Genomic DNA, 14,806 nt, shown 5'->3' with positions numbered 1-14,806 from the left:
ATCCCCATAGGAGGGAAGACCAAGACATGAACCCAACTCTTGGTAGACATCAGTGAACTCATGTGGGAGCCACCAGAAGCTTGCACCTTCTTAGAGGAGGTGCTTGAGCCACCATCCCTGGAGACATCAACAAAGACAGATGAGGTGCCAGGGGACGGGGTTTAGTGGTGGACGTGGCAGAGCTGGGGTGGTGGTTGGACTCGATGATCCTGAAGGTCTTTTCCCACCAGGGTGATACTGTCATGAAGATAAAGGTCCATTTCACTTTCAGGACACAAAGCCACTGGAAACGGGGCTGCTGAAGACTGCTGCCTACCCCATCACACAAGACCACCAACCTCAAGGTGAAGCCCAGCTCCTTGTCACCACCCCAAGTATGAATCTCCTCGGGGGGGGGTGAAGGCCAGAAAATTCACCCCCCTGGAGGTGACAGAAGGATTTTTGTCTCTGCTCCTCTTGATTTGCCTCCTTAGCCCTCCCCTCTCTACACCCACCACGTTGTCCCACTCACCCTGTCTCCTGGGTCTCCCTTGAGCCCAGGTTGACCAGGAATGCCGAAACCTGGACTTCCCTGCAAAAATCCAAGAGGACACGTGTCTCAGTGTGATGCCTGGGGAGCTTTTCCCTCTGCAACTCTGAAGAGGACAAAGGCTGAACCTAGGGCTGAACCCTGTGCTGGTACCACCTCCCAGTTTGTCCTTATGGCCCCCACATGGTTCCTCTCCCCTCCTAACAACGCTCCTCTGCAAGATGCTGTTGTGGAGAGTCAACTTCCACCAGAGGGTTGTTTGGAGGACCCCAGGTTTCCTCACCCCCAATCTTGCAGCTCTTGGCTGCAATTCTTCCTTTGCCATGCAGGGATCTGGTGGCGTGACCCTAGTCCCCTCATTATCTCACTCTTGGGACCGTGTCCTACCCCACGTTGATGGTTAGAAGTTCCCACCACCATTTTGCAGCCTCCTCAAGGGTCATCCTGCTTCCCATCCTTGCTCTGACTGCTGGGAGGCAGTTGCCAACACCATGTTTGGTGCTAAGCAAGATGCTGAAGGAGTAGTCTCCAAGCTTCCAAGCTCAGGACATAAATCTCCATATCTCAAGCCAGCAGGAGAGGACAGAGCAGATCCCAAACCTTTCCATCAACAATGGGCAGCCTGCTGAGCTGAGCACTGGGAACTCTACATCTCTCACTGACTTTCTTCCAAGGAGCTTTTGACTTCTCCATGTGACAAGCCTCCCCTTGGCTGATGGCACATGGATGCTCCCTGTGGGCACGAGGAATTTCCCCTGTCTCAGAGCTTCCTGTGTGGGCACAAACAAAACAAACCCTTCTGCTCATAAAGGATGTGCCAGGAAAAGCAAGTCCATTACCTTCTCTCCTTTGTCTCCTTGTATCCCCTTGTCTCCTCGTGGGCCCTGGGCCCCTGTTGGTCCAATATCTCCCTGTGAACAAAGACACCCCCAAAACTAACAACATCAAGAACTTCGCACTTTCAATGTGCTCTGAAAAACATTCCCTTGCCAAATCCACCCAACCACCCACCCCCCCAACCCCCCATCCATCCACCCACCCATCCATCCACCCATCCATCCATCCATCCATCCATCCATCCATCCATCCCTCCATCCATCCCTCCATCCATCCCTCCATCCCTCCATCCATCCATTTATCCATCCATCCATCCATCCATCCATCCATCCATCCATCCATCCATCCCTCCATCCATCCCTCCATCCATCCATCCATCCCTCCATCCATCCATCCATCCATCCATCCATCCCTCCCTCCCTCCATCCATCCATCCATCCACCCATCCATTTATCCATCCATCCATCCATCCATCCATCCATCCATCCATCCATCCCTCCATCCATCCCTCCATCCATCCATCCATCCCTCCATCCATCCATCCATCCATCCCTCCATCCATCCATCCATCCATCCCTCCCTCCATCCATCCATCCATCCCTCCATCCATCCATCCCTCCATCCATCCATCCATCCATCCATCCATCCATCCCTCCATCCATCCATCCATCCATCCATCCCTCCATCCATCCACCCATCCATCCATCCATCCATCCATCCCTCCATCCATCCATCCATCCATCCATCCATCCCTCCATCCATCCATCCATCCATCCATCCCTCCATCCATCCACCCATCCATCCATCCATCCATCTATCCATCCATCCATCCATCCATCCCTCCATCCATCCATCCCTGCATTTACACTTCAGCTCTCTCTGGAGCACTTGGTCTTCTGCTCTACAAAACCCATCCCAGCAGCTACCTTCTCTCCAGCCATGCCACTTCTACACTGAAAAACACCATTTCTGGTGCCATGAGCAGCATCAAATTGAGGTCCCACGTTACTGCTTAAAAGCAGCCACCCTCAAAGAAGAGAGATATTTGTTGCTAACCAAGATGAAGCACTCTGGGCAGTAAGACCAGTGAAGGGAGTTGGTTTCAACATCCAAGCTCAGTGAGAAGGACAAATCTCATTGTCTCTGAGGGAGGTAGGAAGCACTCCAGGGGTATTTTGTGAATGCCAGAAGTCAACAAGCCAAGAGAAGATGCCCCTGCAGTAAACATTTCTTACAAGAGATCTTCTCTTTCTCTGCAGATGGGCAAGAAGCTCTCAAGGATACAAAAAATTAAGATATTCCAGAGCAGGTTCCACCACGAGGCCTCTGCAAGAATGAACTACACCCACCTTCCTGTGAGGCAGGTGTACAATATGGACAAGATCGTTGGGGAGATCTTCCTGGTTTGAGGAACTCAGTTTCCTCTGGTCACAGGGAGGACAAACACTTGGTCATGGTCCCAGAGAGGTGGGGAAATCTCCATCTGTGGAAATGCTCAGCACCATGAGGTCTTGAAAAACCTGACCCAGCTTTGAAGCTGGCTTTGTTTTGAGCAGGAGGTGGGACTAGAGACCTCCAGAAGTCCCTTGCACCTTCAGCTGTGCTTTGGTTTTATGTCAGTGCCTCCCTTGGCTGGGAAGTAGCTTCTGTGAGTGGGCTGGATCTGGGCTTGAGTGGTCTCTACCTTCTAAAACTAGCAGAGATGGAAATCCCAAAGGTCCCCAGGGAGTGGGGCTAGAAAGAGAATGACATGCCCAAAATGTTATCAAAAGCAGAAGAAACACCAGCAGGCCAAGACCACTGCTGCTTTTCCAACCTCTCCTCTCCAGTGAAACACAAGAGAGAGATGATTCAGATGGTGAAACGTGGTCCAGGCCTCACTTTTTTCAGGTGAAGACCTCATCTAAGTTTCAAGCAGTGCTAATTAATGGACTTACCCTGACACCTTTCTTGCCTGGAGGACCCAAAACCTGAGGATCAAAAAGAAAAGACATAAATGATCTGGGGGGGGGGGGGGGGGTGGGAAAAGATCTCCCTTTCAAAGGTCTCTTCATGTTACCTTTCCTAGAGCAAGTGAATCTCAGCCTTGTTATGGGGTAGGAAACCCACCACCTGCACTGGGTCATAAAAGGCCAGAAAAGGCTACAAGCCAAAACCCAAACCCAATGAAGCTTGTGAAGGAATCTGACCAACATCAGTAGGTTTTAGATCTAGGGATGGGACTAGCACTAGAGAGAGGTCTTCCTACCTTGTGTCTCCAACACAATCCTGCCAGCATTGCTAGGAAAGGAATCTGAGGTACCCTGCTCACTCAAAGCATCCTCCAGGAGACACCAGCTCGTCCTGGTGGTGGGTCTCAGTCCTTAACACAACCTCCAGCTGCTCCCACAGCCCTTGCAGCATCACTGTGGGGCATGCAGAGATGGCCACCACCAAGGCTCCACCTCAGGGATGACCTAGCATTTGAAGGGACATGAAGAGGAGGCTGTAGGAGCCCTGTTTCCACATGGGAATGAGGAAATGAGGCCCACCAGCAGCTCCTCTTCAGCAGGGACAGCACAATCCCACTGTGAACAGGGAGCTTGAGTGGGGAACAGGCCTGGAACACAGGGCTCCAGTGGTGGGAAGGCTTCATCCTTGTGTCTCCTGCACAGCAGTGAAGCTCCTTTGAGAAGCCAGTGGGGAACTGTGCTGCAGGGCTGGGAATACAAGTGGAGCAAAGGAGAAGAAGACACAGATGCCTGGAGGGTCAAGGAAAAGCCCCATTAGTTCTTCCTGCAGTTCAGTGGGACACATCTCACTTGGCCCTTGGTCTACTGGCATGGCTGGTGGTGACACAAGAAGAGCTGTAGTCCTCTCATAGTTACCCCCACAGCTGGAGGACCTGGAAATCCTGGGTTCCCCTACAAGGCAAGAAGAGGTAAAATTCACTTTCTGGGGCAAGGAAAAATGTCTTCTCCTCGCTCTCCCCACCTGCTCCTTAAATCAGCTCAAAACTCATTCCAGAAGCACGAGAGCAAACCAGAGGGGAGATGCTGAGCTCAAGTGCATCCCTTGTTGGCTTCATCTCTGGCCAACTCCCCCCCAGACACACCCAACTGCACTTGCAAGAGCTGCACATGGACCATCCACCTCCTGGGTGGAGAGCTGGACTAGCTGATCTTAGAGGGTTGTTTTTTTTTTCCAGTTGTGACAATTCTGTCATTCTGTGACCTTCACCTGAGCCAGTCAAACACGTTGTTCTCTTCCTGTGTGACTTACCTGGTCTCCCTTCTGCCCTGGAGGTCCCGGGAGTCCCTGTAAGACATTGGAAGGGAAGTTCCACCAGACTGAAAACAGATTCAGTCCTTTTTTGGTCCTTGCTGCAGTGAGAAGCTCCCAGCCAGGGGGGGAGAGGGAGGAAGCTCTTCAGCCCAGTTTTTCACTACCTACAAGCCACCAGGCAGCTAGAAGGGCTCTTGGGTGAGAGATGGAAACCTCCATGCCTATCTCTGGCACAACTGGCTGCCATCTACCAGGAGACCAAGCATGGAGCAGCAAGTTCCCATCCCAGGCAAAGCTATCCAAGATGGACCTTTGCAAACAAGGAAAGGTATGAAGACAGCCATGAGATTCTGTGGGTGTTCAGGGGTGAATCACTGATGCTTTGGAGTAGCCTTCTTCAGGCATGGGGTGATCAGAACAGGGCAATGGTTTCAAACTGGAAGAGGGGAGATTGAGGTGAGACAAGAGGAGGAAATTCTGGGCTGTGAGGGTGGGGAGAGCCTGGCCCAGGTTGCCCAGGGAAGCTGTGGCTGCCCCACCCCTGGCAGTGTTGAAGGGCAGGTTGGATGGGGCTTGGAGCAGCCTGGAATGGTGGGAGGGTGTCCCTGCCCATGGCAGGGGGGTTCGAACTAGATGGTCTTCAAGGTCCCTTCCAACCCAAACCAGCCTGGGATTCCATGACACTCGTTACCATCTGGCAACGTGACAGACCACAGAGTTTATCATCATGGTGAGCACAGGGATGGATCCGTTTCTCACAGCTTTGCTCTGTGCCATGGGGAAGAGCGTGTCCCTGCTTTTTGGCAAAACAAAAGGCCATTATCTCATGCCCTTCCTGGGTCTGTAACATCTCCCTTGGGGCAATTCCTGCGTGATGGGTCCAACAGGAGGAAGGTGACAAACCGAAAAATGCTTCTTCGACCCTGCTTAATCACCAGCAGAGCAAAGCATCCCGAAGGGACAAGTGGTGACAACCAGCAGTAGGCACTGTCCCTCTACGATCACATCAGGGGGAAGAGGACTTCCTGAGGCCAACAGGCCTTTGCCAACGTGGCTGGAAGCTCTTCCTTAGCCACTGGCCACCGGTGGCCCACTCACCGGCTCTCCCGCGCCTCCTCTGTCACCCTTGGGGCCGTTCCTCCCACGGGGACCCTGCAACGAAGCACAGGACAGCCTCACCCTGTGTCCCAGAGGTTCTTTTGGGTCTTGATGGACATCTGGTTAAGTATGGAAACCAGAGCCCATGGGGCAGCTCAGAAAGAATTCCAAAAATAAAAAGCCTCGTCACCACAGGCAGATGTGAAAGTCCATCTCAGGTGCTTACCCTGATGCCAGAATCTCCTGGTTCACCCTGAAACACAAAAGACAAGGAGAACAACCATGGTGGGGTAATCTAGAGAGAAGGTCCTCTCTAAACTGGAGAGCAGCCCTGTGGGAAGGGACCTGGGGGTCTTGGTGGACAACAGGCTCAACGTGAGTGGCCAGTGGGCTGCAGGGCAAAGAAACCAGCAGGTTGCTGGGCTGCATCACCAAGGGCATCACCAGCAGAGATCAAGAAGTCATCATCCTGCTCTACTGGGCACTGGGCAGACCACACCTGGAAGTGTTGTGTTCAGTTTTGGTCTCTGCTCTACCAAAAGGGTGGGCCAGGCTGGAGTGGGTCGAGGGAAAGGCCACGGGGATGTTCTGAGGGCTGGAGGACCTGGCATATGAGGAGAGGCTGAGAACACTGGGTTTGTTCAGCCTGGAGAAGAGAAGGCTTCAGGGAGAACTTATCACCATGTTCCAGTACTTAAAGGGTGGCTACCAAGAAGATGGAGACTCCCTGTGGACAAGGAGTCAGGTGGAAAAGACAAGGGGTGATGGGCACAAGCTGCTCCTGGGAGATTCCCATTGGACACAAGAGGGAAATGTTTCCCCATGAGGACAGTCCAACATTGGAACAGTCTCCCAAGGGAAGTGGTGGATTCCCCCACATGGGACAGTTTGAAGTCTCAGCTGGACAGGGTGCTGAGCCAGCTCATATCAATTAGAGCAGCACCTAGAGAGGCTGGACCAGATGGTCCTTGAGGTCCCTTCCAACCTGGCATTCTAGGATTCTAGGAAAATTAGTCCCAGAAAAAGCTTCTTCAGGTGGACAAGCCCAGAGACCAAAACTCCCACTCCCAAGGGAAGGCAGAGCTTTAGCAGAGTTACCTGCTGCCTTGCATGCTCCAGACACCACAACCTGCAACATCTGATGATGGCCCTCCTTTAGGACAGAGGAGAGGAGCTTAGGTCTCTTGACCTGAAGAGTTTTTGACCCACCTTCAGGGCAAGGAGACATTTGGTGACAACCATCAGTCTAGTTTTGGCTGGGCACAGCACAGGTTACTTCAGTGCAGCCACCAAACCACCTTCCTCAGGACCTGGAGGCTGGAAAAGTCTTTGTGGCCACTAAATATGGTCCCATGTCAGACAAGGCTGATCATTACCCTTCCAAGCTCCACTGTTGATTCCCTGCTGAGCTGAACAGCAGGGCCCTGATGATGGGAAGTTCCTCCTTTTATGCCTCAGTGGGACAATCCCATGATGGAGAGAGGAAATGTGTGTCCCCAGGGCCCTTGAATGAACATCCAGGGACTTGAATGAGTATCCAGGGACTCTGGTCTCCTCTCCCTGTGGTAAAACATGCTGCAAATAACCATGCTCACCTTGATGGAGATGCCTGGTGGCCCCTGTGGTCCTGGTAAACCTGGTGCTCCTGCTACACCAGGAACTCCTGGCTGCCCCTTCTGTCCCTGCAACAACAAAAACCAGGAGAGGGCAAGACATGGACTTTCTGCCAGCTCCCTTCACTTTCCTGCCAGCCCTTCAGAAGCTGCAGGACCCACCACACCTGGGGTATGATACTCACAGGGGGGCCAGGCTGCCCATTTCGACCAGGAATCACCTCCACTCCTCCCAGGACATAGCCTGGTTCACCCTGCACACAAGGGGAGAAAGACACGTTCTCACCTGCGTGGTGAGCTCCAGGTCCAATGAGGCAGTTTCCTAATTTTGGGGGCAATTTCATGATCACCAGAAGTGACCTTATAGCAACTTTCCAACGCTTGAAGGGGGCCTACAGGAAAGCTGGGGTAGGGCTTTTCACGAGGATGTGGAGTGAGAGGACAAGGGGCAATGGGTTTGGAGCTTAAAGAGGAAAGATTCAGGTTGGACATTAGGAAAAAGTTGATTCCTGTGAGGGTGGGGAGACCCTGGAACAGGTTGCCCAGGGAAGCTGTGGCTGCCCCATCCCTGGCAGTGTTGAAGGGCAGGTTGGATGGGGCTTGGAGCAGCCTGGAATGGTGGGAGGTGTCCCTGCCCATGCAGGGGGGTTGGAACTGGATGATCTTTAAGATCCCTCCCAATCCAAACCATTCCATGATTCTATGACTTTTAAAAACCAAACGGCCCCTCCCTACTCTGCAAACTCAAACCACCTGCTTGCAGCAACTCTTCTGCAGAGGAACCAGAAGCCACATGGCCAGGACATGAGCTCTTCTCACTGGCATGGCAAGAATTCATCCCAGGGGGCAAAAAAAACCCAACAAAAAACCAGGAGGTTGGATTTCAGAGGGATCCACCTCCTGATCTGTAGCCACTCAGCTCAGGTGGATGTAAGGAAGGAGGAGGAAGGTGCATTGAGGGGTGGGGAAAGGACAGGACAACTGCTCCTGGGTTCTGCCCACAACTGGTCTTGAAGCCTTAACTTTTTGTGTCCTAAATCTATGCAAACAGGCTTGATCACCGTGGCAACACAGAGGGGCAGAATGACCCAACCAACACCTCCTTCTGCAAACAACCAACTGACACGTGCCCAGGGCCTGTGAGAAGGGCTGAGCACTTTTCTCCACCTCCTCCTAGCAAAGCTGAAGGACACCTCCCCAAGATGAAGACCAGCAGGGCAAGGGTAGCTACATATGGCTCAAAAGTTTGGTAATCACCAAAGGTCACTGTAGAGATGCTTAGAGATCAGAGCAACACAGCAGCTTCTGTGAAAGCCAAGAATAAAACTCACTCTTTCTCCTTTTGGCCCCACTGGTCCAGGATAGCCAGGAGATCCCTGGAATTGAAAAGAAATCCTGCAGCATGAAACAGCAAAGCACCTGTGAGGCCATCATTGTGGGATGATCAAGTTACAGGCCTGTCTCTAAGCAAATTTCCTCCACTTTCAGAAGTGGTCATGAATAATGGGTTCCCTGAAGTGCTGCCTGCAAGAAGGGGACCTACAAGAAAGCTGGGGAGGAACATTTTACAAGGGCATGGAGTGATAGGACAAGTTGAGGTGGTTTCAAACTGAGAGAGGCTGAGATTAGATTTTAGGGAGAAGGTCTCCCCTGGGGAGACCCTGGTCCAGGTTGCCCAGGGAAGCTGTGGCTGCCCCATCCCTGGCAGTGTTGAAGGGCAGGTTGGATGGGGCTTGGAGCAGCCTGGAATGGTGGGAGGTGTCCCTGCCCAAAGGTAAAGTTCTGAGTCCCTGGCCTTTTTCTGGACAACTCTGGTTAGTTGTCCAGAGCTACCTGGCTAGAAATGTGCCCATCATGTATGGTGTTATCTGCCAGATACCTGAACAGGAGGAAACCTATTTGGTGACAGCAACAGCCCCTCATAAAAGCAAAATGGGCCACTTGTTTCTCCTGTCCTGCTCAGCACATGTGGCCTTTGAAAGGCTTCAAAGGAAGTTTTAAGGTCCCACTGTCCTGTTGGCCTTTGCTGCATTCAAAATACTTACAATATCCCCTTGGATGCCAGGGAGACCCTGCAAAAGCAGAGAGACATTTGAGAGCCACGCTCACTCTTCTCTTAAAGGACACCTTGGCAAGGTTTGGTAAAACCATTACTAACCATAAGTCCAGGAGGACCAGGAGGACCCGTCCTGCCTGGTCTGCCAGGCAGCCCAGGAATGCCATCCTTTCCAGGTAGACCCTAAATGGATGGAGAGTAACAGCCTGCAGGTTATGGCCCCAGACTTGCAAACCCCAGCAGCTTCATGCAGTCACTTCCACCTGACTTTCAAGGCCACCACAGAGCAGGTTACATCAAGACACCAACATGAAAGGTCTGTAGGTGATTTCTTGCTAGATCTCTTCCTTGATTCTAATCATTTAGTTGCCTGATAATTAACCAAGGGGGTGGTTCATGCTGGTGGACTCACCCTCTCTCCTTTCTCTCCCTTCATAGGAAGGCTGTATGGGTTGTAGCCTCCATGAGCTGGTGAGCCCCTGAAGCTCTTGAAAGCAAAAGGAAAACAGAAGAAATGATGATTAAATTATTATCTGCTAAAAGATGGCAAATAAACCCAAACCACAGGGACCCTAATACCCAGACCAGGAGACACCTGGACTTCTGCAACAGGAGAAAGGAGCAAGGCTGACCACCCAGGAGACCTGTTCATGCCCTCAGAATACTTCAGGCCCCTTGGAGGTCATGCATGACTTGTCATGTCTCTGGCTTGGGTCTTGAAATTGTGACAAGAGGATGGAGGACACAGAGCTGTGTGAGGACAAAACGTGTTCAGGGAGTGTATTGATGCCCCAGGAAGTCCTGGCCCACGTTCCATCCACAGTTCAGGATCTTCTTTTTGGCTCAGAGAGACACTAAATATTCCTGGTTACTTATCTCCAAGACTCCAGGGTAGTGGCAGTGCAAGTCTGCTCCCCCATGGGAGAAACTGTGGAAAAGAGCTGGGCAGAGATGAAGTAATGACCCTGATTCAACCAGCCATGGACAACATTCATCCCACCTCATTTTAGACTTCCATCCAGACATCACCATCTGAGCTATGCTGCCAGTGTGGACATCTACCTACCAACTGCAGCATGACCAGGCTTGGCTGACCACACTGCCCAGGTGTCCACCAACTGCTATGGAGACTCTCATTTTCTCCAGTGAAGCTAACACAGACTGCTCAGACTTGCTGGCTACAGCCCCCTCAGCAAACACACTAGACCAGCACGTGGTTTCTGGGGGTGTCCTACTGTTCTTCATGGCCTCTGGCCTTCTGCTTGGTAGGAGAAGTGGGTAGATTTGCCTCCTGACATTTTCATTTCTGCAGTGAGGAGCTTGGTGCTCTGGTCAGTGGCTCACCTGAATTCTGGAGCTATCTGAGGTGTCACAGAACACCTGGAACATCTGCACGGGGCTGGCAGATGTGAAGCAGGACCTGTGGAAGACCTGCATTTCATGGGTTTGCTGGGAAGGAACCCAGGAGGCTGCTGCATTTCCCATGCTGAAATGGCAGCTTCTGGGATGACCTCTTCAAACGTGGACGTGGTTTCCAAAGTTAAAGGTCTTGCCACTGATATAACTCCACTGCACACCCCACAGGGCTGAGAAGTGACCTGATCAGAGCACTGATCAATGTGTTCCTTTGAAATGTAATCCCCTGACCAGACACCAGTGAACTGACTCTCACCTTTAAACACCAGGGACCACAAACCTCCTCTTCTTTTTGGAGATGTGGTTCAGCTGGTGGTAGATCAGGGACCTGTGTCTTGCTCTCCATGTCACCAGATGACAATTTCTTCTTGGCTTCATATCTGGCAAACTACAGCATGGAACTTGGCTTAGAATCATGGAATTGTTTGGGTTGGAAAAGAACTTGAAGATCCAATCTAACTGTTGCCCCAGCCCTGCCCAGTCCCCACTGCCCCGTGTCCCTCAGCACCATCTCCAGGGCTTGGAAACCCCTCCAGGGATGGGGACTCCCCCCTGCCCTGGGCAGCCTGGGCCAGGCCCTGACAACCCTTGCCAGGAAGGAATTGTTCCTAATATCCCATCTAGATCAGTGGTCCTCCAGGCTTAGACTAGTTGGACCAGATGATCTTTGAGGTCTCTTCCAGGCTGGTATTCTGTGATTCTGGGACCTTCCAGGTTTTGGAAGCAGACATCAAACACCAACCTTCACCAGGTCTCAGGAGATCACTGTGCTTTTATATCACTAACCTTTCCATTGAGGAGATTATCAAATATCCCCAGTGGGAGACACTCTGGGCCTGTGACCCATGGACCAGAGTTAGAACAGGACAACAAATTGACACCACCTTCATGTGCTCTGCCCCTGCTAAAGCCTTATGCAACCAAACTTTCCAAGCTGTATTTTGGTTTCCTCACTTCCACCCCCTTGATTTCAAAGCTTTTGGTCCTTATCTCTAAGACTGGACAGAAACTGAGGTCAGGATTGGACCCAGTGTCCTAAATATGTTCTGACTTTGCTTTGAGACTTTGCTCAGGGAAGAAGATTGACCTTGTGCATGACCTGCACCAAGCAAGCTGCCTTGTGTCCAAGGGGCTGTGCAGCAGCTCACCTCCCCTGGTGGTAGTTGGGCCTCTGAAGCCTGAGGGGCAGAACAAATTACTTCTATCAGCTCTTGGAGGATCTGAGGGAAGTCATCAAATGTGCTGACGTAGAAAACGTTCTGGAGGTTCTGCTGCAGCAAGATGTTGTTGAGCTCAACAGGGTCAGCTCCTGAGACACCCACAGCAATGACGTGGATCCCTGAAACACATCACTCAATGGAACCAAAAATGCTGGAGGTCAGAGCTTCCAAACCCCTCATCAGCAGCTTCCTGTTAATAACCTCTGCTGGGATCAGGTGCTGCAGGAGCCGCGGGAGAACTCACTTGGAGCAGCATGTGTGAGTGATAGCAAATCAAGACACTCAAGCTAGGAACTGAAAGAAGAAAGGATGAAGCACTAAGAGATGTGGATGAGATCCTTCAGTGCTCCTCAGCTGGTGAAACACAGGCACAGGTTGCCCAGAGAAGCTGTGGGATTGTCCCATCTCTGGAACCATTCCAGGTCAGGTTGTCCACGGCTCTGAGCAACTTGATCTACTTGGAGATGTCTCTGTTCCCTGCAGAGGGATTGGGCTAGATAACCTTGGAAGGTCCCTTCCAACCCAAACCATTCTGTGATGGGCACAGGGCAACACTTACCCAAACCATGGGCTACTCTGGCTGGTGGCACCACATCATCCTGGGACCTCCCATCAGTCATGAGGACCAGGACACGAGGGAAATCTGGTCTCATCCCTCTGGCAGACTGAAACACCTCCTGGAGCATGTAGGTCAAACCACGACCTGGGCAAACATGGAGAGGGGGTGGTCTGTTCAGTAATTAGTCTGTTCATTAAGCTGCCTGTTAGTTCTGGGGGTGGGGACTGTGGATCTCCTTCCACAGATGGAGAAAGACATTCAGTGTGGCCCCAAAAATGGATCATAGCCCCTTACATGGGACACCATCTTCTGAATCAGTCAGTTTGGCTGCAGGGGTCAGGCTGGATTTTGGGTTTGGAAAGGAAAGAAAATAATCCTACTTTTGGGATTTTTGAAATAACCAAACAAACAAACATGGAATTCTCATTTCCAGAGTTCTTTAGGAAGAGCAGGAAGGTGTTACACACAAACTCTCTCCCAACCTGAGATGGTTCAGAAGCCCCCCAGCAGTATGGAAAGGCTCCTATGAGGGGCAAAATGCCTCTAATTACACAACTTCCATCAAATAACAACAACAACATCAAAGATGAGAGGCAATTCTACCTAGAAATCTGCAATCTGAACAGTTTCACACCTACTTTCCCTAACCAGTCCCATCAAAATTCACAGAATCACAGAACGTCAGGAGTTGGAAGAGGCCTCCAAAGATCATCCAGTCCAACCCCCCTGCCAGAGCAGGGCCAGAACCAGGGCAGGTCCCTCAGAAAGGCATCCAGACAGGTCTGGAAAGTCTCCAGAGAAGGAGCCTCCACAGCCTCTCTGGGCAGCCTGTCCCAGGGCTCTGTCACCCTCACAGCAAAGAAGTTCTTCCTCATGTTGAGGTGGAACCTCCTGGGCTCCAGTTTGAATCCACTGCCCCTCGTCCTGTCCCAGGGCACAAGTGACAAGAGCTTGTCCTGCCTTCTGGAGGCCTCATGTATTGATAGACATTCATTAGATCCCCCTCAGGCTTCTCCTCTCCAGCCTGAACAGCCCCAGGTCTCTCAGCCTTTCCTCATCAGGCAGGTGCTCCAGCCCCTTCATCATCCTCGTAGCCTCCCTTGGACCCTCCCCAGTAGATCCCTGTCCCTCTGGAACTGGGGAGCCCAGAGCTGGACACAAAACTCCAGGTGAGGTCTCACCAAGGCTGAGTAGAGGGGGAGAAGAACCTCCCTCCATCTGCTGGACACACTCTAATGCAGCCCAGGATACCACTGGCCTTCTTGGCCACAAGGGCACATCTTTGTCCCATGGAGAACCTGTTGCCCACCAGGACTCCAAGGTTTTTCTCCACAGAGCTGCTCTCTAGCAGGTCACCTCCTAGCCTGTACTGGTGCAAATTGTTGTATTTTTGACCAGCCCTGTTTTGCTCTGTTCCTGAACCAAGACCACTGGGCCAGGATGAGGTGTAGAAGCCTTCACCAAACACACACAGGTGCCTCAGGGTTCCCCTTCATGCTGACTGCTGGGAAGACATTGAAGTTGGCCATTTAAAAGGGGTAAAATTAAAACAAATTACTTTTAATTTGATATTTCTGCCTCATGCACCTTCAGGGAACCAGGCAAACCCTCCTGTCCTTCTGGGCATGAGTAGGTGGAAAGTTCTGTTTGTCCCTCAGCTTTTTAATTACTTCAGAAAAGTGCCTGAGTCTTCAAGATGTTGAGCTAATGAAGGGCTGTGTCGTTTGTACAAGAGAAGGGAACAAAGGACTTTGATGTGAAAATGGGATGGGGTACATTGTGTTGTGGCCAAGGTTGGGATTTCCTGATTAAAATCACAACATCATGGAATGGTTTGGGTTGGAAGGGACCTTCAAGATCATCTAGATCCAACCCCCTGCATGGGCAGGGACACCTCCCACCAGCCCAGGTTGCTCCAAGCCCCATCCAACCTGGTCTTGAAGACCTCCAGGGATGGGGCAGCCACAAACTCCCTGGGCAACCTGGGCCAGGGTCTCACCACCCTCACAGGAAACAACTTTTTCCTAATGTCCAACCTGAATCTTTCCTCTTTAAGCTTCAAACCCATTGCCCCTTGTCCTCTCACTCCACATCCTTGTGAAAAGCCCTACCCCAGCTTTCCTGTAGGTCCCCTTCAGATACTGTGTCTATAAGGTCACCGTGGAGCCTCCTCTTCTCCAGGCTGAACAACCCCAGCTTCCTCAGCCTGTCTTC

At 51.7% G+C, this 14,806-nt stretch overlaps 1 protein-coding gene across 1 annotated transcript in view; it reads right to left on the bottom strand.

Annotated features, from left to right (window-relative positions):
- The window catches only part of LOC127386951 (collagen alpha-1(VII) chain-like), a 93,671-nt gene that overhangs the window by 61,883 nt on the left and 16,982 nt on the right, over nt 1-14,806 (bottom strand). Inside the window, exons 15-29 of the mRNA XM_051624760.1 lie at nt 12,593-12,736; nt 11,962-12,152; nt 11,070-11,201; nt 9,810-9,884; nt 9,500-9,580; nt 9,387-9,413; nt 8,673-8,717; nt 7,527-7,595; nt 7,324-7,410; nt 5,955-5,981; nt 5,729-5,782; nt 4,628-4,663; nt 3,304-3,336; nt 1,369-1,440; nt 512-571 (exon numbers count right to left, since the gene is read on the bottom strand). Of these exons, the coding sequence (XP_051480720.1) occupies nt 512-571; nt 1,369-1,440; nt 3,304-3,336; nt 4,628-4,663; nt 5,729-5,782; nt 5,955-5,981; nt 7,324-7,410; nt 7,527-7,595; nt 8,673-8,717; nt 9,387-9,413; nt 9,500-9,580; nt 9,810-9,884; nt 11,070-11,201; nt 11,962-12,152; nt 12,593-12,736 (1,133 nt within the window). The remainder of the gene's footprint in view (nt 1-511; nt 572-1,368; nt 1,441-3,303; nt 3,337-4,627; nt 4,664-5,728; nt 5,783-5,954; nt 5,982-7,323; nt 7,411-7,526; nt 7,596-8,672; nt 8,718-9,386; nt 9,414-9,499; nt 9,581-9,809; nt 9,885-11,069; nt 11,202-11,961; nt 12,153-12,592; nt 12,737-14,806) is intronic.

This window comes from Apus apus, chromosome 1, assembly GCF_020740795.1.
Source record: "Apus apus isolate bApuApu2 chromosome 1, bApuApu2.pri.cur, whole genome shotgun sequence".
NCBI classification, from domain to species: domain Eukaryota; kingdom Metazoa; phylum Chordata; class Aves; order Apodiformes; family Apodidae; genus Apus; species Apus apus.
Note: the sequence above shows the minus strand (reverse complement) of the source record. Positions and strands in the feature narration are given on the sequence as shown.